We start from the raw sequence: 23,880 nt of genomic DNA, 5'->3' as shown, positions 1-23,880 counted from the left end.
TCCTCCTCCTCCCTCGCTGTTTCCGTATCAAGTGGAGGTGATCTGGCAGTGGATTTTCCCTCACGCTCAATTTCACCGGGGAACAGCTCAGTGAATGAGCCGCAAGAAGGAAGTGGTGGGTGGCCGTGCAGCCCACCCTAATCGATCCTCCATCGAGTATAAAAATATAAGCACTGGGGCTTCCCTGGTGGCGCAGTGGTTGAGAGTCCGCCTGCCGATGCAGGGGACACGGGTTCGTGCCCCGGTCCGGGAAGATCCCACATGCCATGGAGCGGCTGGGCCCGTGAGCCATAGCCGCTGAGCCTGCGCGTCCGGAGCCTGTGCTCCGCAACGGGAGAGGCCACAACAGTGAGAGGCCCGCGTACCACACAAAATAAATAAATAAAATATATATAAGCACTAAAGAAGGTGGATTTCCTAAGGCCAGAGTCATGGCCAGGGCAAACTTGAATTTGCCCTCAAGTGTCAGCTGGAGTTCCCAATGGTCCACAGAGAAGAAACCCTTTAGATCAGCTCCCCTTCGTGCCCCGTTTCCCTTGCAGATAACTCTCTGGGGCAACACTGCTGGAAAAAACTGTATCACGTGGCCCAACCGACCATGGCTCCCTCCAGGCAGCCAGCCCGCCAGTGGCCCCTCACCTCCAGCATCTGCTGTAAGGACTCTGTGAGGCGCCTCAGCTCCTTTTTCTCTTGTTCCACACCCTTGAGGCATCTTGCAGTCAGTTCTAGCTCCCTGCAGGGACAGAGGGCTGGGTATGGCAGTGCCCACCCCTCCCAGGCCCCTTCGTGGCTTCTGCTTCACAGAAGTCTATGCGGCTTCCCTATACAGCTCAGAGGGCTCTTTGGAAGGCCAGCCCCTCACGTGGCTGGGTGCTGCCAGCAGCTGTAGGAGCCCAGGGCTGAACGGAGGAGATCCCGGCCAAGTGGGGCTGAAGTCACTTGCTCCAGGTGTACATGAATCTGTCAGAATAAATCCAGGGCCACCCCAAGGGCAGAGAGGAGTACTGGAGAAACAATGGCCTCACCCTGTCTTCCCTGGACAGCCCTTGCTACAATCTGCTCACTCTGACATGGGACATGGCTGAGGCCCTTCTCTGGGGTGACAAACTCCTTGCTGCTGTCTTAACAAGCCTGGGTCCCCTTGGGCCTTTACACCCGGTTTCCCTTCCTCCTGCTTGAGATGCCTTTTCCTTCTCCCACCCATTTTCCAACTCCTACCACCCTTCAAGGCCCAGCACAATCTAACCTCTGTTGAAACCCACATATATCTTAATTCGTATAAAACGAATGTGCTGTGCCCTTGAGCACCTGTTTGTACATCATTGTAAACATTGTTGATGTTTCCTGGGTGTGAGTCTGGTTTTCCCAACCAGATCCTCAAGGGAGAGAGGGCTTATCTTCCATTCCAGGGTCTGGCACGATTCTGGAAGTGAGCAGGTGCTTGGCCATTAGCTGATGAGAGTCTCTGAGCTTCTCCCTCCCCGAAACACATGTCTAATGACTTTCTTTTATAACGCTGTTTCAAGAACACTCTTTCTGGGCTATCACTGATAATCAGTAGTGACGATGGTGCTGGGGATGATAATGATGGTGATGGTGACAACAACCAGCACCATGAACAGTAACCAGAGCCGTTGTCTCCAAATTCATGGATAGGCGACATAGAATGACCTGGAGGGACTTCCCTCGTGGTGCAGTGGTTAGGAATGTGCCCGTCAATGCAGGGGACACGGGTTTGATCCCCGGTCCGGGAAGACCCCACATGCCGTGGAGCACCTAAGCCCGTGCTCCTCAACAAGAGAAGCCACCGCAATGAGAAGCCCGTGCACCGCAATGGAGAGTTGCCTCCGCTCGCCACAACTAGAGAAAGCCCGCGAGCAGCAATGAATAACCAACGCAGAAAAAAAAAAAAAAAAAAGGAAAAGAAAAAGTAACGACCTGGAGAACTTTTTAAAGTACAGTAAGTCCCCTACATACGAACCTTCAAGTTGCAAACTTTCAAAGATGTGAACATGCATTCGCATGTCCAATCACGTAAGTTAGTTTACGTGTCTGGCGTACGTTGTCACGTGCGTGCATCCTCTATAAATGGTTGTGCTTTTGTGTGCTTTACTGTACAGTACTGTACAGAGTACACAGTACAGTATCTTTATCTCAAGCCCAGGAAAGAGCTACTACCCACACGTCACTGGATCGTTTTTTCAAGAGGGTGGATAGAATTGAATCCAGCAAGGAACCAGAACTTGTGCCATCAGCGTCAGGCGTGAGTGAAATGGCAGCTCGCCCTCCACCTCCTGTTGCTGACAGTCCTTCAGCTCTACCATCTCCCACCTCCCCTCCCTCCTCCAGTCAGTAATTCTTCTTGCCTGTTCACTCAATGCCAGCCCCTGTATGCCAGTTGTACTGTACTTTTCAAGGTACTATGCTGTAAGATCGAAAAAGTTTTCTTTATTTTCTGTGTTTGTTTTTTATGTATTATTTGTGTGAAAAGTATTATAAACCTATTACAGTACAGTACTATACAGCCGATTGGGTCAGTTGGGTACCTAGGCTAAATCTGTTGGACTTACAAATTGGACTTAGGAACAAGCTCTTGGAACGGAACTCGTTCATGTGTAGGGGACTTACTGTACAGATGTCTGGGTCCTAACTTCAGCAGATTCTAATCCTCTTAGATGATTATAATATGCAACTGGGTTTGCAAACCATACACAGACTAAAGATCCCAAGGGACAGACATCATTAGCCAGAATGTGAAGAGACTGTGCAGGAAAGACAGGGAATGTTGAGGATTTTGGCCAAGGGCACCTCCAGACCAGCCTGACCTGTCTGCCCCGGGTAAGGGAGGTTTGCCCGAGGCAGGAGGGGGTCATTGCTCATGGGGATTTCTGATTGCACCTGCCCATGCGTCATGCTCCAGGGTGCAGAAGTGGCTCATCGGTGTGGGGTCTGCAGCTTTTTCTGGGCACACTCCAAGGCCCGGAGCATTGGGAGGACAGATCTAAACCCAGTCATCAAGCAGTAAGGATCTCCTGGGGGGAGGCCTCTCCAGCCTAACGGGAAACATGGGTCCTACATGTCCTAGCCTGGGTGCACCTTGCCCCCGCCCCATTCCCCCAGGCACCACCACCACCTCTTATTTTTTTTATTATTATTTTTTTTTGCGGTACGCGGGCCTCTCACTGCTGTGGCCTCTCCCGTTGCGGAGCACAGGCTCCAGACACGCAGGCTCAGCGGCCATGGCTCACGGGCCCAGCCGCTCCGCGGCATGTGGGATCTTCCCGGACCGGGGCACGAACCCGCGTCCCCTGCATCAGCAGGCGGACTCTCAACCACTGCGCCACCAGGGAAGCCCCACCACCACCTCTTGATCTGCTCCTGTTCCATCTTCAGCTCCTGTACCACCTCCTCAAACTGCTGCTTCTCGGCCTCCAGCACCTGGTTCAGGCGCTCAAGCTCCTGAAGAGAATCAGAGAGGAAGAAAAGCGTCACAGGCAGCAAAGGGCTCCTGAGGCCAGGAAGCCCCGCTCTAACCCAGGGGACCCTCTGCGGTTCAGCACAGTCTGCACCAGACCTGGAATTAAGCCCTGAGGAGCCCTGGTCCCATTCAGTGACACACAGTCTCAATGACACCGAGATCTGTGATGAACTGGGCTCACTTAAAACACACTTAGAATATATATGCATACGTGTGTGTGTGTGTGTGTGTGTGTATAGAAATGAATCACTTTGCTGTACACCTGAAACTAACACAACATTGTAAATCAACCATACTACAATAAAAATTTCAAAAATAAATAAAAAATGAAACAAAACAAGAACACACTTAGCATGCTGAGCTAGGGTTTAGAAAGGATCCCAACATTATCTCCTGCGACAGGATGTGATGATAATTCTAGATGTCTGCTCCACTGGGCAACTCCAGTCACTCGCACCCTAAGGCGTGTTGGCTGGCCCCCAAGCCCTGGAGGGAAACGTGTGTGTGTGTGTGTGTGTGTGTGTGTGTGTGTGTGTGTGTGTAGATTTCCATTAAAGATCCCTGGCGTGGCACCTGTTAGAAGCCGCAAAGGAAAGCTATTCCCAATCCCAAAGTCAGAGAGTAAAGCCCTTTTCCTCAAGGCATCTGGGAAACAATGAGCACAGGTGGCTGCAGCCTCCCCTGGACTCACCCGCAAGGGAACAGTATAGCCAGAAAGCCCAGGACAAGCTGGCCCGGGGAACCAGACCAGTCCCTTCAGGATTGCCGGCGAGCTCAAGTGTTTTCCCAGCAAGCAGGTGCCCCCCAGGGGTTCTGTTTTCCTGGGGTTCAGTGGCAGGTGGTATTGAGGGGTGCACTTCAAGCCAAGGGTGGTTAGAAGCATTTTGTGACAACTGTTTTGTTCTTCCACATTTTACGCTGTGGGAGGATATTATTTCTAGATCCACTTTCTCTCTCATCTTCTAGCTCCAAATTACGCCCTCATTCTTCACCCAGGGGCTTTGTTCTCAAGGAATGGAAACCCCACCAGGGGGTGGGGCTGCCTGTAGGGAGAAGTTGCCCTTGGCTTTGAGGAGGATCAGAGAAGGAATAAAACCCAAAGGAAAGGGAAGAGTCCGATTAGTGACCCTAGAGTCACTAAAACTAATGTTTTCAAAGAACGTTCAATGACATGGAAGACTGCTGAAGGTACAGTGTTAATGAAGGTAAAATGAAAGGTATCATGAAAAAGGCCATAAAACTGAATATCCGATGTGATCCTATTATGTTTAAGATATATATAAGAATATTATATAGGGAAAAAAACCAAGGAAAAACACCAAAAAGTTGACAGTAGGGGCTTCCCTGGTGGTGCAGTGGTTAGGAATCCACCTGTCAATGCAGGGGACACGGGTTTGAGCCCTGGTCCAGGAAGATCCCACATGCTGTGGAGCAACAAAGCCTGTGCGCCACAACTACTGAGCCTGCGCTCTAGAGCCCACGAGACACAACTACTGAGCCTGCGCTCTAGAGCCTGCGAGCCACAACTACTGAGCCTGCACTCTGGAGCCCGTGAGCCACAACTACTGAAGCCCGTGGGCCTAGAGCCCGTGCTCCGCAACAAGAGAAGCCACCACAGTGAGAAGCCCGCGCACCGCAACGAAGAGCAGTCCCCGCTCGACACAACTAGAGAAAGCCCATGCGCAGCAACGAAGACCCAACACAGCCAAAACTAAATAAATAAAATAAATTAAAAAAAAAAAGTTGACAGTAATTACCGATCAGTTGTGGGGTTAAGGATAAAATATGTTTTCTTCTTCATGTTTTCCAAATTTTCTACAAAGAGCACGATTTCTACCATTAGGGGTTAAAGTTCTATATTAAAGAGGAAAAAGAAAGAAAATCTCCTTCCTGGTTGCTCCCTTCCTTTCCACCTTCCATTTCATCTGGGTGATTCTTAAATGAAGCTGATGTCCAGGTAGAGCCTAAGAATGCTGATGGGAGTGGAACACACAACCTGTAACTGAAGCAGCCAGAACTTTCTGTTCACACGGCCCAAGGCAGCATGAGTGTTTGCGGCACCGCTGCCATGACTGGGGTCAGCTAAGACCCCCTGCAGCTGAAGGCTTTCTCCACCACATCATGCTTGTGCTTCTGACTTTTTTTTTTTTTTCTTTTTTTTTTTTTGCTTCTGACTCTTGCACCTGACTTAAGTTGCCAAAGTATGAGGTTGGAAAGAAGGCACTAGACGGCAAATTCCAGCTCCACAGAAGGAAGAGCTTCCAAATAGTGGAGCAATAATGCAAAGGATACCTCCGGAGGTAGTGAGCTGCCCATGCCAGAATCAGGATCAGTAACCATCAGGGAGGTCGGCAGAGAGCCTCACCTTGAAAGGGGCCGTCCTTTCCAGCTCCAAGAGTCTGAGTTCTGACTGGGAGCACCCCGCATGGCAGGAACCCTGCCTGACTTGGCCCTGGGCATTTCTGATTTCCCATGTGCCTGCCCACATGCAAGGCTGAGCTCTCACAGTTCAACCAGAAAAGGGAAGGTAGGCAGGCTGCCCTCCTGCAGGGGATAAGAGTGATGATAAGGGAGCCAGGGACAACTGAGGGACCTGCACCCAAGGAACGGCATTGTCTTCTGACCCCAGGGCAGAAGAGCCCAGGATGGTTCCCTTTGAACTCTCAGCTCGTACCCCAAGAGTTCCCTGCCCTTTCTGCCAAGTGGAGGATGTCAGAGCTGCACCATCACACAGCGCGTATCTGCACAGGCCTTACCGGTCCACAAAGCACTCCCTGGCTTCTATTTCACTGAGCCCCTCAGCAACCTGGGAGCTCGTCAGGCACAGCCATCACTCTTACTGGAGCATCACAGAGCCAAATCTGTCCAAGGTCACACAGTCAGTGATAGACTGGTACCAGACCCTGAGTCTCCTTTTAAACCAGACTGCCTCTTGGAGACCAGAGAATCTTCAGCTTCTCACTGGGCCATTGTACCAAATGCCTTTCTAAGTGGCCCAAGCAAGGTACTCCCAGACAATCTCTGTGACCTGCAGTGGAGATGGGAAGGGTGAAGGGGGCAGGTGGGTCCATAATATAGATGAACAAGTTAAGGAAGGAAAACCCTTGACAGAATGACTCCGTGAGTTCTATTCCCAATCTAGAGCACACAGCTGACACCGGAATGAGAACCCGAGCACATCCTCTCCCTCCTGCCAGCCCAGAGCAGCCTTTACCAAGGTGGACCCAAGCTGGACCCAAGTGAGTCTTGTTCACATTTTGTACCCAAAACCCAGGACGTTCACAGCTGGCAGGTCTCCTTCCTTCAGCGTGCTATGGCTTTAAGCAACGTCTGTGAGCAGTGGGTCTCTGCTGGCCTCATTTCCTGGCTAAAGACCTAGATAGAGTGTCTAAATTTTCCTCGGGCTGACTGCTGTCCCAGATTTAGTCTCTCTGATGGATAAGTCTGTCTCTCTCTGCCAGCGGCTGTGTCTGTCACTCCATCCCATCCCCTGGCTTCCTAAATTACCTGCTTTTAAGTTGCTGACAACCCACCAGAAGTCTCACTTTTCAAAATGTGCAGAACTGTATGAAGAAAATGCCAAACTCCTAATGTGGGAAGAGCCCAGATGACAGCGCGGACCCAGCAGCCCACACGCTGCGGGTGGGGGGAAGGCTCAATGCCGTCATGGTGCCAATCCTCAGATCCGTGCAGTCCTAATACAAATCCTCAACAGATTTTCTTTTCTGTTTGTCTGGGTTTGGGTTTTTTGTTCGTTTGTTTGTTTTGTAATTGACAAAATGATACTGAAGTCCAGCTGGAAGAAAAATAGGGCAAGAATATCTGATAAATTTTTGGAAGAAGAAAAATGAGGGTGGATTGTCCTCAAGATGTAATGTAAAATTATAAGAATCAAAAATATTCATTCATCAAGTCATTCCACAACATTTATCATGCACCCATCCTGGGCCAGGTGCTCTGCCAGGCCCCGGGAGTGTTTGGGGTGCTACAGGGCCATGATGCTTCTTGACTGTCGGGCCCGTTTCTGAGCCCAGTGACGGGTGGTTGGAAAGGGTGGGGAGTTTGCAAGAGTCAAGTCAGAGAGGCAGGCACTGAGCCCAGGCTGATGGGCCCAGCCCTGGACTTGCCTGGGAGAGACAAGGAACAGGAACCAGGCAAAGAGAAGTGGACCAAATCAGGCCCTCCCTCTGTAGGCACCTCAGGGTATGTCACTCTGGGGCAGTTCAAGTGCAGGATGGGCTAATTAATGATCGTAACACTCACAAATGTAGATGTTCATTAAGCATGTACTATGTGCTAAGCACTTTCTATGTAACACCTCACTGAATCCTCAAAACATCCCTGATAAGATGGGTTCTATTATTATCCCCATTTTCCACATGAGACTATTAATGTTCAGAGAGGTTAGGTAACTTGCCCAAGGTCACACAGCCAGAAGCAGTGAAGGTCCAATCCAGACACAGGCAGCCTGACTTGAAGTCAGCACCGCTAACCACTACCCTACCCTGCCCTTCAGGGGTGGTCGTGATTTCTCAGAACAGGCAAGGCCCAGTGCTGCATGGAGATCCCAAACGGCATGGACTTCAGCAGCCCCCGTCTTCAAATGAGGCAAGGGTCTCCTTCACGCCACAGCCTGCCCCCAGCCAATGCTTGGCCTCCTTAGAACTTGTACGTTGACATTTAGAGGATGAAGGAACCTCTGATATCATCCAACCCAATCACCTTTATGGTGCCAGAAGCCCCGCTGTGGATGAGAAAGGCCACCGCAGCCTCCTGTGAATATCACCAGTGACAAGCAGCTCATTACCTCCTGACACAGCTTATAAAATTTTTGAATGGCTCTTTCTCTAGAAAGTGATCACCCACTCTTTTTATTTTCCTCCCCCGCGACTGGCAAGGAGAAATACACTTCTTGCCAAGAAGCAACAGCAAGTCCCAAGCACTGTCATCTCATTGGCCTCCCTGCTCTGCCCGTCTGATTTCCCAGCGAGTTGTCTGGGTGCCCATCTCCCCTACACCACTCCCTAATGCCAGGAACACAAGTCAGTACACTGTGGCTGTGAAAGGGCCCACAGAGCGGGAGGCGGCGGGGAGCAGCCTCGATGCGCCCCTACCTCTCTCTGCTCCCTCTGAAGGCAGAGTTCTTCAGTCTCTTCCATCAGTTTGTCTGCCAAAGCAAGGACACACGCTGTCACGAAAAGCTCACTCCAGATCCAGTCCTGAGGGGTCAGTGCCTGCGATCACCTCCATCACCCCCAGCTCCTCCCGAGGAAGAGGTCGGCACTGCCGTGCCCAGGCCAGAGGGGGTGGGGCAGCTCCCGGGGATGGACGCTCCATGCTGGCCTGAGCTGCCACACTCCCGTCCCGGCACTGTCCCTGCTTCGTGCATTCATAAGACAATGACAGCTCATCTTTGGAAGCTCAGGTGGGTCTCTGCACCCCCGGGTTAACCTCTGTGCTGGTGTCTGGCTAGTGAGGCAGGGCAGGTCCTGGGGGCAGAGGGTGTCTGGAGCAGGCAGAAGGGAACCAGTGCTGGGGCCCCACTTGTCTAAGCAGGGGAGAGGGTCCCAGGCAAAGGACCGACCTCCCAGGCTCACCTCCTTCTTTCTCAAACAGAGCATGCCTACCAGCCAGTCAGGAACACAGGGGCCTAGAACCTTAAAGTGGGCTGGGGGTCATAACTGGGACCAAGTCCAGACCTTTGGGGCCCTGGGCAGGATAACGTCAATTCCATTAGTGGGACCCTTACCGCATGCCTGACACAAGAGCTTCCAGGCGTTTTCTTATTTAACCTGATCCTCATACCACCTCTAAAAGCTAGGAACAAAAATGTCTCCATTTTAAGGATGAGGAAACTGAAACTTAGGCTGAGCTGCCTAAAGATACACACAGCTGATGGAGAAATGACAAAGCTGGGTCCAGAGGCCAGGCTCCTAACCACCTGCCTCCTGCCTCCTGTCACGCTGGCCTAGAGGACATGTATCACGCCATAGAGCCCTCCAGGCTCCGAGCCAGTCTCTGGCTCCTCATAGCCTGCTAAGCCCCACCCAAGACACGCTCTCTCAGTCCTGCATCAAGCCCTGGGCTGCAGCCCCCGGCCCTGAAATGCTACCGTCAGGGAGCCTCAGTTTCCAGCCCATCCCTCAGCCAACCTAAATACTCCTGCTTCTCCTTGGCCAGCTGCAGCCCCTGGGCCTCTAGGCTTTTGATCATGGCTTCTCCCAGCTGGGCATTCTTCCAAGTCCTGGGGAGGGAGGGCAGATGGGACAGGAGAGAAGAGGAAGAAACACAAAATCGTTAAAACAGAAGGGTGGAGGAGAAAGAGAACGTGCATGGTGTGTACCCGCCATTCTTTCTCCTCCAGAATCCCAGCTCGCATTCACCTCGGCACCCGCGGCTCTGGGCACGCCACCAGCATCGATCAGTTACAGTCCCCGGAGGCGGGCCCAGGCTGCAAAGTGGGCCACCGTGGGCTGGGCCAACAGAACTTTGGGAGCAGGGAAGAGATTGCTTCCTGGACTGCTTTCTACACCATTGAATGCCCACCACCTGGCACAAGGCCTGGCACGGGGCAGGCACTCAGCATTATTTGTGGAACTAAAAGCACGACCCAGCATGAATAGGCAGGGGCTGGGACAGGGCTTTGTGTGCAAATGGATAGCGCTGGGCTGGAGGTTTCTGTGATCTGGACTCTGATGTACAAAGCACCAGCTCTGGTCTGAGCTAGGGTTAATTATGGGCCTGGGGAGATGAGACGGGTATCAGGAGGCAGCCAAATCCTCCTAGCGATGCTGGGTTTGGTCCTGAGAGTTGGAGACAAACGGTGCCCACGTCTGCCACCTGTGACGCTAGACAAGCAAACTCACTTTGCTCAAAGCTCACTTAGGAGACCCCCCAAAGATGCTCGAAATCTGGTCTGTCTCCTCTCCCCACAATAACCAGCTCCCACAGCCCTGTCCTCCCCACCCTGCCCTCTCCTAGGATGCTCAGTGCCCACCGGGATCCCAGCAGAGAGGCAGGGAGATCAGGGTCGGCACAGCCCACACCCTTTCCCCTTCTGGACCCTCAGGCTGACCCCTCCTGCCCGTGCGCACTTACACCTTCCCAGACTCCTGCAGCATCTCCAGCCACTGGGTCTGCTCAAACTCCGACTCGGCAGCCAGCAAGATGTTCCCCTGCCGGGAAGAGGAGCCACGGTTGTGTCTGAGAGGAGGCCACCTTGAGGACCATGGAGGCCACGGCCAGGCCTCTGCAGGCCCTGTTCTGCTCTCCCACCCGACATCCCCAAGTCACTGACACTCTTCCCAGGCCAGCCCGCTGGAGGGGTTGCCCTTAGGGAGCCTGGGGTCCCAGAGAAGCTGCTCTGCCCCTGCTGAGCCCAGGCCAAGGGGAGAGCCTTACTCACGTGGAAATCCTGGTGGGAGATTTTCATGGCATAGGGCATGCTGGGCTCTTCCTTAGCCTCCACCAGGCAGCCCCCCAGAGGGATGACACCCTGAGAAAGAATCAGAAGAGGCGCCCACCCCCACACCCCCGCCCAGCCCAGGTCACTCAAGGCCTCTGGGAGCCCTCAGCCATAGCCAGGTGTTGCCCAGGGCCCAAGAGGAAGCCAGACCAGAACTTTCCCAGAGGGGGCACTGGAGGGTGGGGACCCAGGTCAGGAGGGGTCCAGGGTGGCTTGTGCCCCCAGAAGGACTTGTTTTCCAGACTCCCTGACCAGAGCAGGACAACAGATGGTACCCTACCCTCAGAGGATACCAGCCCCCGTTTTCCCCACTGGGCCCTCCCCCGTTGTGGCCCTGGGGAGAGGCCCCCTCACCTTAGGATGTATATTGAAGTATTTGTTGGTTTCAAAGCTCTTTTTTTCACTCTCAGAGTAGTAAAGAAGAAAGCTCTCTTTGATGATGAAAAACCTATAGCAGGAGGTGGGGAAGGAGGGGCAACAGGAGAGAAGGGGTGAGGTTTCTCGGGACGATAAGAGTGACCTTGAGGGGCCCACGCTGACATGGGGAGCCCCTGGGGACACCAGCTCAGACTCATCCTCACCAACTCATGTGCCACATCCGGGCAAAGGCCTCAGCTGGTCAGTCACCCACCAGCAGGCAGCCCAACCCTGGCACCAGTGGAAGTGGGCACAAGAGGCCTTCAGTGGCTTCCACAACTGGCTCCTCCAGCCCCCTGAGCCGCCACACAGCGGGTATCTGTGGTCCTTCCCCTCAGGTACCTTCAGCCCCGTGAGCCGCCACCTTGGTCCCTTAGGGTCTACCCCAGGAGAGGCAGAAGGAGGGCAAGAAGACACAGGATCCCGACAAGTGGTCCTGAAGACTGGCAGTCAAATGGGGTGTGGGTACCAGGCTGGTGAGGCCAGGCCTGCCGCCTACACGTGACACCCGCATTGCCTCTGGGCTCAGCTGCTCCACAGCCTCCTTCTGGGATGTGGGTCTAACTTAGGATCTCTGGGCCCTTGGTGCTTTCTGACTGATGCCCACAGCTGGAGCATGGCCTAGGGACTCTCACAGACCTCGTGCTTGGAGCTGACTAGGATAAGACACCAGGTGCCCTCCAGGGGAAGATCCAATTGGAACTGAGAGCCCCGAGGCTCTGGGACACTCAGAGTGGCTGGCTCCTTCCTCCCAGGGCCCCTGCTAATGTCACTGTTGGAGCCATGGGACTTGGGGGAGCCAGAAACAGCGCTCAAATGGGCTCATGACAGCCAACAGCATGAGTCTCCCCGGCTCTGTGTTCAGTGACACCGTACTGGTAGCTGATATCAGTCATACTGTGAGTATTTACACCATGAAAATCCTCAAATGTTCCAAAGCAGTGCTGCGCCCCACCCCCCTCCCAAGAGAGCCAGTTGTTAAATATTTATCAGCACATCACTGGTTGGACACACCCTCTTGGGAGGGGCTTGAAAAGTTGCTGGCGAATCTCTGAAGGTGCTACCAGCCCTGGGACCCTTCCTGAGGCCGCGGCTACCGCGGGAGGGTCGCTGGCATGGCTGACAGCTACCGTCTCACCTCCCCTAGGAAAGGAGCTCAGCTCTGTCCTCTGCTGTGTGCCTCACCCCAACCACGTTCTTTATTTGCACCGACCCTCTCTGCCCAGCCAGATACTGAGGGGAGCTGTGGACCTCAGCGGTGACATACTGCTAATGCCAACTCTTCCCCCAGTGGAGGAAGAGCACACGAATACCATCCTCTGCGGAACCGCAGGCACCTCCTGGGCCCCCCAGCACCTGACCCCTGCCCACCTTCTTGGCCTTCCCACCACTTCTGCCCCTCAGCCTCTCTGCTCGAGGCGAACACCGAGCTCACTGCCTACTGTGAAGGAGATTGTGCAGCTCTCCCAGGAGTGCCCACTGGTTGAACCTGCCTCACCCTTGGTGACCAGCCCAGCCCACACTGCCGTCGGAGTTCCTCCCGCACTTGCTGACTGGCCATGAGCTTGGCACTTAGCTCCATAGCCACACCCCGTGTGCTCATCTTGTCTGGAGGGGACACTGGGCTCCTAGAGGGCGGGCCATGGTCCCTCAGTCCTGTGGGATGAGAGAGATGTCCCCAGAGAGTTGCAAGGGCAATTCAGAGTAGTTAAGAACACAGACCTGCCGCTTCTCAGCTGCGGGGCCTTGGGCAATAAGCTCACCTCTCTGAGCATCGTGTATTCACCTGTAGGATGAGGGTGATAATACCGACCCCGTCTGGTTATTGCGAGGATCAAGTGAGATTGTGCTCATCGCTCTGCCAATTCACAGAAGACCCAGGACAGGGCTGAGTGACGCATTCCCAAGGTCCCATTACCCACAGGAAAACGGGAGGCAGCCACCTGCTGGGGACCCTTCTCCTCCCTTTTCAATGGCTTCTGAAATACTGCTGTGGACTGAACTGTGTTCCCCCAGATTCATATGTTGAAGCCCTAACCCCCAATGTGACTGTATCTGGAGATAGGGTCTCTGGGCGGTAATTAAGGTTAAATGAGGTCAAGAAGTAGGGCCATAATCCAACATGACTGTGGCCTTCCAGGAGGAAGCATTTGCTCTCCCACTCTGCCACGTGAGAACAAAGTGAGAAGGCAGCCATCTGCAAGCCAGGAAGAGGGTCCTTACCAGAACCTGCCTATGTCAGCACCTGATCTCAGACTTCCAGCCTCCAAGAACAGTGAGAAAATAAATTTCTGTTGTTTAGCAGAAGGGTTTAACAGTTCGACTGTTTACTCAGTCTGTGGTATTTGCCTGAACTAAGATAAATACCTTCGTGCCTTCCTGATACTTCTGCAGCACCCTCCTCACTCAGAGCAAAGCACTGTGTCAGGGGTGGATGTGGGTGGCAGGTAGAAGGTCTCTAGACACACGGGCAGGGAGAGAACGGGGCTCTGGAGGCAAACAGTCTCCATCCCTCAAGCCACAGCCTCAAGCAAGCTCCCAGCCTCACTGAGGCTTTCCTTCAAAACTCCTCTATAAAAAAAAAAAAAAAAAAAGCTCCTCTATAAAATGAGGGTGCATATATCTGTCTCTTGGGGCTGATATGAAGATACATTCATTGATTCAGCAAAGAATCGCTGCACTCCCACCTACGCCAGGCAATGTTCTGGGTGTTGGGGATAGAGTTGTCAACAAGAGACATGCAAATATCTGTCCCCATAGAGCTTATACTTGAATGAGTGTGTGTAGTGGGAAGGCAGATGGTAAATAAGTAAGAAAGAAATGCCATGTACTAGACGTCAATAAATGCTATGGAGGAAAATAAAACAGGGTAAGTTACGGGGTGAGGGGTGAGTCGGGGAGGTTTTGATATTAAACAGAATGGTCAGGAAGAGCCTGAAGGTAATATTTGCGGAGAGGTCAGTGTTCCAGGCAGAGGAACTGCAGGTGCAAAGGCCCTGGGGTCGGAAGTGTGCCTGGCTCTGGAAGGAACGGAGGCTGCAGCATGGCTGCAGCAGAGGGAGCCAGGTAGAAAGCAGATTGTGTAAGAGGCTGTTGGCTACTGTAATAACATTAATGATAAAGCTAATGTTCACTTAGCACTTATCCCAAGCCATGCCTTATTCCAAGCAGTTACCTCTGCTAATTCATTTAATACTATTATCCTATGAGGCAGGTGTCTGCGTTTCTATGGGCAGAAATGAAGCAGGAAGGTGACACAACCCGCTGAAAGTCAGACTGCTAGTTGTTAGAGGCTGGTTTTTCCTCTAAGAGGTACGGCCACTGAGGGTTCTGAGAGGGGTGACATGATCTGACTCACACTGCAAAAGGTTCAGCCTGGCTGCTGGGCTGAGAACAGATTGTTGGCGGGGAGTGTCGGGGAGGGGGGGAGGCACAGGGATCCATTAGTGGCCACAAGAGGGGCAAGAAAGGATCCGGTGGATAAAGGCCCATAAAGTCCTCCGCACTTGTCTGCCACGCAGGATGTGTCCCCAGATGTCACGGCCCTCCTCCCCTTGCCCTCTGAAGGAGGGCACAGAGAGGCAGGGGAAGACGGATGTCCAGGGTAGCCTTTGTTCCACGCCAGCCAGACTTCAGCAGGCCTCAGGGCCCCCCATGGCTGCAGGGGCTGTGAAGGGCCCATGAGCCATGCGTGCCAAGACTGGCCCTGTTGCAGCTGCTGTCGGCTTGGTTTGGGTAGGGGTGAGGGTCACAGGGAGGGGAGCCGGCACGGACCTGGAGGAGGAGGGTGACTCCCTGGCTGGCGAGGAAGAGGATGGCCCAAGAAAGGGCATATTTGGCAAAGCACACTTCGAGGACCCAAAGGGCTGGCTTTGCTTATAACTCCGCCTCAGTGCCTGCCCACTGCTCCAGCTGATGACTCAGGCTTCACCTCAGCAGGTGGGGGCCCAGGGCCTGAGTGCCCCTGCACAGAAGGCCACTTCCTCTTCCTGCCCCTTTCTCCGAAGTCCCCTTACTCCCAGGCCTCTCATTCTGACTGCAAGCCAGGGGCCGCCTCCTTCTGGGCCTTGCAGAGTTGGGCTGGCTGAGTAAGGGCCGGAGATAGTCACTGATTACTTAGCTGTTCTCACATACTGGCTTCCATGCAGAACGTACGTGTCAGTATTTGATCCATGTAACAATCCTGGAAGGTAGGGCTTTTTGCTCCCATTTTACAGATGAGGAAACTGAGGCTTAGAGGTGAAGTAACACATGCAAGGTCACACAGCCAGGGCAGAGGTGGAGCTGGGACTGGAACCCAAAGACAACAGCCCCTGCTTCTACACCCACACCACACTGTCTTGGGAGCTACTCTGGTCTTCGTGCCAGCACCTGGGCAGGAAACAGATGGGCCAAAGACAGTAGGTGTTAAGGCTGGGGTAGCCAAGGGTCAGAGCTCTGCCACTTACCAGCAGTGTGACCAGGACAAGTCCCCTGATCTCTCTAGGTCTCAGGTCCCCCAGAGTAACTTGAGGATAATAATAGTACGTACATCTCTTAGGGCTGTCGGGATAATGAAATGAGTTTGTTCACATAAAGACTTCGAACATTGTGAGACACATGGTAAATATTCCTTAAGTGTTTACTTTTATTACTACTATTTTATTTATTATTATTAGGTTCAATGTCTGCCGCAGCCTCCCCTGACCTCCTTTCCCATTTGTGCTCACAAAAGCTCCTCCTGGCGGGAGCTCTTGGCTCCAGCCCAGCTGGCCAGCTCGCCATCCTCCAAACACACAGCACTTTCCTGCATTTGCCCTCCCTCCTGTCCAAGGCCCACCCTTCTATCCAGGCCAACTTCAGTCCTGGGCGAAGCTTTGCCTCCAGCCCTGGCCCTCAGGGCCTCCCTGTCCAGCCCACTGTGCTGTGGGGAAGCCCAGAGAGTGTGCGTCAGTCTGTGTCTGGGGGGGGTCAGTGTCTACCCTGGCTGCCTCTTCTCTCTGGTTTTAAAGAATTTAAGTATTTTCACCTCTAGACTAAGGAGTATTTATGAGGTACCAAGACACTCATTTTTCTAAGTGTTTTATTGACATGATCTCATTTAGATCTCTCATAACAATTCTAAGAGATGGGGGTGTTTGTTTTTCCATTTCACTGGTGAGGAAACTGAGGCACAGAAAGATTCAGCAACTAGCAAAGGGCAAACTGGGAACTCAGCTCTGTCTGCCTGTTACCGAACCAGGTTCGTTTGCCTGACGCGCAGCAAGCCAAATGCTGAGAGGCCGAGGTTTGCAGCAGAGACAGGGGCATATGTGGAGTGGCCGGTAGCTCCTGTTATGTGTATATTAATACCACATTGGCAGTTAAAACCTACTGAGAGAACATTAGACAACTTGGCTCCAACAAGGGTCATCACGAGAGCCTGGATCGATCTCTTGGGAAATATCTTCTTATGGATCCCATCAGGAATAAGGTCGATAATTGAGGGATTTACTTAAACCGTCATTTTTCATGTGCTTGCTAGGACCTATACTCCTTCTTGCTAAAACTCTGTACTTGCTCTTTGCCACGCACGCTTAAGCCCCAAGTTCTAATCCATACGATGACCAATCAACATAAAGACCCAGACCACCACCCCACCCCCCGCCAAAAAAAAAAAAAAGAAAAGACCCAGAGCCTTGGTCCCATATTTGCAAGGAAAGGCAAAACAATTCCATTCCTCAAATCCTCTGCAGGCCTTCGCCCCTTAACAGCAGAAAGTAGGCCTCTTCCCTCAAGACTGAGGAATTGGATCAAAAGATAGGGGAGGACTGAAACTGTGCCCCATAGGGTTCAAAACCCATAACAGAAACTGGTGACTCACAGAAACTCTCGAGCTTGTCTTACAGAACTGCAGATAAGGGAACGGCTTCTTTAAAACCCCTCTGCTTGTAACACAACGAAACCTGCTGAAACCGGAGGGACCCAACCCGGCAGATCCCAGTCTGCACAGAATAGACTTGCTTGTCCCGTAGGTGACCTTTTGACGTCACAGCCCCAAATTCCCCCACGGTTCATACCAAACTCACCTGGAATTTGCACACGGGTCCCAAGAAGAAGTCTGTAACTCAGATACGCCTGCGCAGAACACCTCTTTCCTCACCTCCTTCCCTCCAATCACCGCTCCCCACGCCTCAGACCACCCTGTTTGTTTATACCATAAATACCCCAAGCTCCTCGCCTTCGGGAGACGGATTTGAGATTTATTCTCCCGTCTCCTCACTTGGCTGCCTTGTGAGTAAAACTTCCCTCTGCTGTAAACCTGGGTGGCTCAGAGCTTGGCTTGCTGTGCGTGGGGCAAACAAACCTGGTTGCGTCACATGCTGACAGAGCTCAGGTTCTCGAGTGCTGTGCTCTCTGATGCCTGCCCCTCATCGCTGCACTTGTCTCTCCTCATGGCTTCAGACCTGGCATCGTTGTTTGCCTTCTTAGAGCTTCTCTCTGCAAAGTGACTGTAAGCTCCTGGCCGGCTCAGGTCAGACAGCGTGAATGAATCCCCTGGTACAGCCTGGGCCCTGGGGCTTGATGATTTCCTGCCCTCAGGGAGCAAATGCAGGAGCGAGAGTTGTATAAATCAATAATTTGAGAACTACTCAATGCTTATCAAGCTCCTCGTTTGTGCCAGGCACTGTTTTAGTAACATCAGAATGTTTGTTAACTACTCATTCCTCACATGAGCTAGATGAGGTAAGTGGAGAACAGAGAGGTTAAGTAACATGCCCCAGCTTACACAGCTGGTAAGTGGGGAGCTGGGATCATTACAAAGCACCAGGGTACCCTGTGACATGGTAAGTTTGTATGAGACACCGGAAGAGTACAGACCAGTGAGCAACAAATGGTTTGGGTGTCCAGCCAAGGGAGTGGCAAGTGAGAGGAGGTGACAACTGAGCAGGGTTTGGAAGAATGAATAGGAGTATCTAGGAAACTGAGAGGAAGAGGAAAGGGGAGATGCATTCCAGACAGAAGCAACAGCAGATGCAACGAATAGTGTGTTCGAGGTTATCGGAATATGTCTGGCATTACTGGCAGGTAGGTGCCAAAGGGGTGGGCAGTGGTGTGGGAGGAGGGAGGGTAGGGGGTGAGTCAAGGTCAAAGAGACAAGTGGGGACCAGACCAGGGTGGGGCGTGGGGTCCTTGTGAGAAGGTGGGGCTGCTTCTTGCAGATGAAGGGAGCTGCCAGTGGGTTTCAAACAGGGCACTTGTGAGGTCAAATTGCAGTTGTAGACATGGTGACGGTGGCTTTGAGGGCTCCACACCCCGGCAAAGGCGCAGATTAGAGTTATTGGTTATAACAGAGTTATTGGTTATTGCTGATAAGAATCAGCAGGGCTTGTTGAATAGACAAAAGTGGGGAGAGCAGAGTCTGGGATGACATGAGGGCCAGGCCCTAGCATGGGCGACAGGGTGGACACAGGTGCAATCCAAGCTGAACGAGGGAACCTTCCTAAGCTATGCCTCCACCTTTACTCCCCTCCTCAGTGCTCTGAAGGTTGACAAGGGCTCAAGCAGAACTTGAGAGCTAACATAGGCCTCACAGTCGATCCAGCTGGAAGTGAGGGAATAAATGTTACTTAGACCCACAGGTACCTTCTAGGCTGGGTGGGTCCTGGCAAAGAAAGGCCCATCTACTCTGCCCGAGCTCCTTAATGTTTGGAGATGCAAAAGCCAAGTGTGGGCGTACAGGCTGGAAAGGGCTTTGCATCACAGAGTGAGAGAAACTTGGAGTTGGGGGAAATCCTGGAGGGCGGTGGGGAGGAGGGGTGATGGGAGAATGCAGAGGAGAGAGGATGCAGGGAAGTTGCACGAGCCCCGGTCCTACAGGGTCAAGAGATAGCAGTGAACAATCCCAGCTCTGATGCTAGTGAGATGCGGTGCCTGGAAAGCTCGAGAAACTAGGGAGCTGACCCTCAACTAGGTGCTTGCACCTCTGGGATTTAAATGCCTCCTCCACCCTGCTCTTTGCCGAACCTTCCCCTCAGCACAGTCTACTAGACCCCCAAAGACCTTGTGTGGAGGCTGGTGAATCTGTGTGGCGGGGGTGGGGTGGGCGCGAAGACGGAGGAACGAGCCGGGGTCCGTATCCGCTAGTGCAGCCAGAAGCATCTACACTGGGCAGCCAATTCATCCAAAAACAAGGAAACAAGAGCTTAGAGCCCCTCGGGGATCAGCAGAAACCCTGCGCAGGCTTTACACTTCCTCAAGTCTTCCTGTGGGATGAGACCTTGGGCCAGACGTCTCACTCTCAAGAGGGCAGCCGGAGCCCAGCGGACGTGCGAGCTGCCCATGGGTTACGTTTCACGGGAAGGCGGGATACGCAGCCTGGCTGCCCCTCCTTCCCTGGGCACAAACATCCAACACAGAACCAGCACACAGGCTCCCCCATCCCTGAGCCCCTCAGGCACTGAGAACGGGGGTGTGGGGTTTGAAGCCAGGTAAACCCTAGAGCCAGGGAAGGACAGCTTATCAGAAGTGTCCCTTTCAGAAGTGACAGAAGGAAGGTAAAAATGACACAGCCCTCGGTGCGTGTCCCTTTTCATTCTTTCCGGGTGGCCTTGTATGCTCGGGGGATGCTCATCCTGGCCTCTGCCGCTTGCCTGGCTCTAGGTCTGAGATGACAGGACAGGAGGAATCCTGCCTGTGACGTATTGATACATGGGTGATGACAAGTTAGGGTTTAGGAAGAGATCATCAAGTCCAAGGGGCTCCAAAACATGTGAGGATCCTTCAAACAACACAGTGAAGACGAGCTTACTAGGTCAAGCAGGTAACCGTGCAAAGGCACTGGGTGAAGTGGGAGGGGCCTTGGAGCCCCGCCTTCTCTCCCCGCCCCGCTGTGGTGGAGTTGAGGCACTTGTAGGATCACCATGGAACAGAGTTTAAAAGCCACAATTTGATCCGTTTCCATTCTGTGGATGAGACACTGCCAGCCAGCGAGATGTGACACAGCCATGCCTCGGCCTGAGTCATGCGCTGGTCACCGGCAGAGCTGGGACTGGAACTCAGAGGTCCTGCCTCTAAGCATGGGTTCACCTGCCACCAACGGCCACAGCTGCTCTCAAAAGAAACAGCTTTATATTTCCAAGTCTTGGACATAAGGAAGTTGAATTGCCTGAAAGGGTTCTGGCCCCCATTTTCAAACAGGCCATCAACAGCCTCCACTGCCAGCTCCCTGGGAGGGCGGGGAGAGGAAGAAGTGTGTCTTGTCGGCACAACCAACTCCTTTAACTTTGGTGCAGGCGAATCAGCACAGGACCGCAGTGAAGCCTGAAATAATGGGTGTTAATTTCATCTTACAGCTGTGCTGTGATCCGGAGAGCGTACCCATCTCCTTAAGCTAAGGACTCCGTGTAACCTCGATACCACCACCTCAGAAGGGGCAGGGTGCGATGGACAGAGGGGTCTGGGGAGATCCCTGCGCTGCCACCTAGCCACTGCCTACCACCAAATGCTGTCCTTCTAAAAGAAGTTTGGAGAACACAAGTTGATTAGAAAAAGAGGGGCCTGCGGGCGCCCTCCAGCTGGGACAGAACAAGCAGAAATGTTGCAGCTGTGCTGGGGGGACACCTCCCAGTCAGCTGTGAGAAACACTACATGAGCCAGAAAGTGAGACCAAATCCCAGTGTCACTAGCGTGAGGCAGAGCCTAGCGCATGGAGGTGATATGCTAGCTCTTCCCCTCAGCCCTTTGGGACAGCTCAGTACCGCAGTGTCACCTTTAGGAAGCGGCGCTCAGAGCCAAAGATGAAACTCCCGGACCCAAATCTCTGTGTGAAGAAAGTCTCCACGAGTCTTTTTGGTATGATGACCACTAACTGCGCAGATCACCTCTCCACACCTGCGCAGGTTGTGGCCTGAGATTTGGGAAATCAGGCCACTGTCTCCATGGTTTCCCTGGCACTCCGTGGACACCGTGAGTCTCAGCTCCCTGAGGCAGGACCCACCGATGTTCCCCAAGAGTGAGCTGCTGCTGGGCTAGGCTCAGGGCCCACTAGTCACCTTACACCTGGGGGGCTGGGAGAGGAGGGACGGGAGTGTGGACGCTCCTGCTGCAGGAAGGAATGGGCTGGGCCCGCCTCATCAGGGGCTCCAGCCTTGGGAGGTGTTGGGAGGGATTTGGGAGAGGGACTGGAATGCCGGGGAAAGTATGAAGCCCTGAGAGAGAGCTGGCCTGTCTGCTGGACCAGCCCTACCACGGGGCTGACACCAGCCAAGGCAGAGATGCTCTACTCCCTTCCTCCTTGTCTCTGAGCACCCGCATCTCCACTGCTCACAGGTTAGGGGGAGGACAGAGTCAGCCACCTTGCCCTCTAGACACCTCTTCCAGATCCTCTTATCTCTGCTAAGGAATGTTTTTGATTCCTTTCTCTTTTCGTTGTTCATGGAAAAAAAGCTGACCCTTCAGCTCAAAGGCACCTTCCCGCCCCGGGAAGGGCAGGGCTGCTGGGGCACCAGGAGCTGGAGGCACAGCCCTGAAACACACCCTGAGTGGAAGAGGTTTTACAGAACCCAGCTGGCCACAGCCGCCGCCATCCTGCCCGTTCGTTATTTATGTGGCTTGGGAGCCTTTCCAGGGCCCCTCCTCTTAGCTGTCCCCCTCCCAGGGCATCGATCGCCCTAATGGCAAGGCTCTGCAGCGGCGGGCCTGAGCGGCCCCTTCCCAGGCCTTCCTGCGGCTGCTAATTAGCTGGAGTCCACAGACTGCACTTCGCAGATGGGGAACTGGGACCCAGGGGCCCCTGCTGGGCGTTGAAAGGGAGCTAAGCTTAGCATCGTGCCTCCCCCATCCCAGACCCTCTCTGGCTGGCTGTTGCTGATCCAAGGCTAAATCGTGTGTGTGTTTGTGTGTGTGTGTGTGTGTGCGTGTGCGTGTGTGTGTGTGTGCGTGTGTGTGTCTGGTGTGTTCCCAGAACTGTGAACATGGACAGAGGCCTAGAGTGGGCAGGGGGAGTCTTTTCACAGTGGCAACTCCAGAGTTCCCACAAAGGAAGGGAACAGAAGTGACAGTCTCCTTGGAAGGGGGCTGGAGGGCTTGACTTTGCAGGGCATGTACGCTGCTCTGACTTGGACTGGACGGTTTCTGAGTGGCTGTAGGGGTTACTGGTGGAGCTCCTTGGGGTGGGGGCACTACAGCTCTCCAAGGCCCCCTTGGCTCCATCACTGTGCTTTTAGCTGGAGCTTTTGTCCCCAACACCTCCCAGCCCTGGAATCAACTGTAGCTGCAGGGTCCAGGTCCCCACACCTGAGGGTTGCAGACCCCTAGCATTTACTAGGGATGCAATCAGGTGAAAATGCCTGGAAAGAGACATCTTGGATGTCCGGAGGTAATACCAAGGACAGCAGCCAGACCCAGTGGAGGAGTGTGGGCTGCCTGGAGCAGCTGAGGTAGAAGTGGTGATGGGGCCACTCTGCTAATGGTTCTTAAATTTATAAGCGGCCTTCCCATCACCACTCGGGCGCCCTGGTAGAGACAAGCTTGCTCCTGGCGCTCGGGAACTGCAGCTCAGACAGCACAGCCCTGGAAACCCCTCACAAGATGCTCTCCATGCTGCCCCAGGCCTCCATTCAGGGGATCAGAGATAAGCTGAACTTTGGAGGAACTCAAGGAGCCTACATCCCATTAAACCCTAGAGTAAAATCCAGCAGAACTAACAAAAGTATGTGAAACCAGGTATGTAAAATGTGAAACACCGTCTACAGCTCCGTTTGTTCTGTGGTCTTGCAGACATATTAAATTATTCATCAAAACAGAACATCAGAACCAACCACTACCATGTCTCCGTGAACTGTGTTCCTGGGAACATATGAAGCCCCCCCTGCTCAGGGGCAGACTCATAGTGTGGGTTGGGAAGGGGCATCTAGACACAATCCTAGTTTCCTGGGCAGGATCATGCCTCCAGGGAGGGGCCAATCAGGGTCTGAGTTCACTAGACCATTCCATAGAAAACCTCAGAACTGAGATGGGCTTGTCCAGAAGGTGTCCCATTGCTCCTGAAACCAGCATTGGGAGCTTCCTGCAAATTCAGGGCTGTGAACTCCCCCTTCCTCCAATACCTTCCAGGCTCATTTATGAGTGGAAAATAGCTACTGATGTCTGGGGAGTGTGGCCTCTGAGTTGGGACCAGGAAGCTGATGCTGAAAGACCCAGGCTGCTCTGACCTTCCCAACCACTCCTTCCAAGGGATCCATCCTTCTAACAGGACCAGTCCATCCTTTCCCCCACTTTCCTCAGTCTCTGCCCCATCTCCCTTGAAATATATGCATTTCAAGGGACAGTTGGAGGGGTTCCTAGCATCACTCCTCCAGGGGTGGGCACAGAGCCTTCTAGGCCCTTCTCCTGGCCGGTGCCTTTCAGAAGCTCTCTTAGTGTATGTACCAGCTGGGGGTAGGCGGAAGTGGGGGGTGGGATGTAGGACACCCATGTCCCACCTTAAGTGCACTTCTAGAAGCCTGGAGCAGGGGAGTTGTGAAGATGATGGAACCCAGTGGGGCCCCCAGGAGGCTAT

General features: G+C 53.3%; 1 protein-coding gene across 1 annotated transcript in view; it reads right to left on the bottom strand.

The window, feature by feature from the left end:
* PLEKHD1 (pleckstrin homology and coiled-coil domain containing D1) overlaps nt 1-23,880 on the bottom strand; it is a 29,806-nt gene that overhangs the window by 4,991 nt on the left and 935 nt on the right. The window contains exons 2-8 of the mRNA XM_027111616.1: nt 11,298-11,391; nt 10,884-10,973; nt 10,577-10,653; nt 9,631-9,722; nt 8,593-8,645; nt 3,365-3,459; nt 640-733 (exon numbers count right to left, since the gene is read on the bottom strand). Coding sequence (XP_026967417.1) covers nt 640-733; nt 3,365-3,459; nt 8,593-8,645; nt 9,631-9,722; nt 10,577-10,653; nt 10,884-10,973; nt 11,298-11,391 — 595 coding nt within the window. The remainder of the gene's footprint in view (nt 1-639; nt 734-3,364; nt 3,460-8,592; nt 8,646-9,630; nt 9,723-10,576; nt 10,654-10,883; nt 10,974-11,297; nt 11,392-23,880) is intronic.

The sequence above is a fragment of the Aethalodelphis obliquidens genome, unplaced genomic scaffold (assembly GCF_003676395.1).
Source record: "Aethalodelphis obliquidens isolate GAN/ISIS:26980383/991018 unplaced genomic scaffold, ASM367639v1 scaffold10, whole genome shotgun sequence".
Taxonomy (NCBI): domain Eukaryota; kingdom Metazoa; phylum Chordata; class Mammalia; order Artiodactyla; family Delphinidae; genus Aethalodelphis; species Aethalodelphis obliquidens.
Note: the sequence above shows the minus strand (reverse complement) of the source record. Positions and strands in the feature narration are given on the sequence as shown.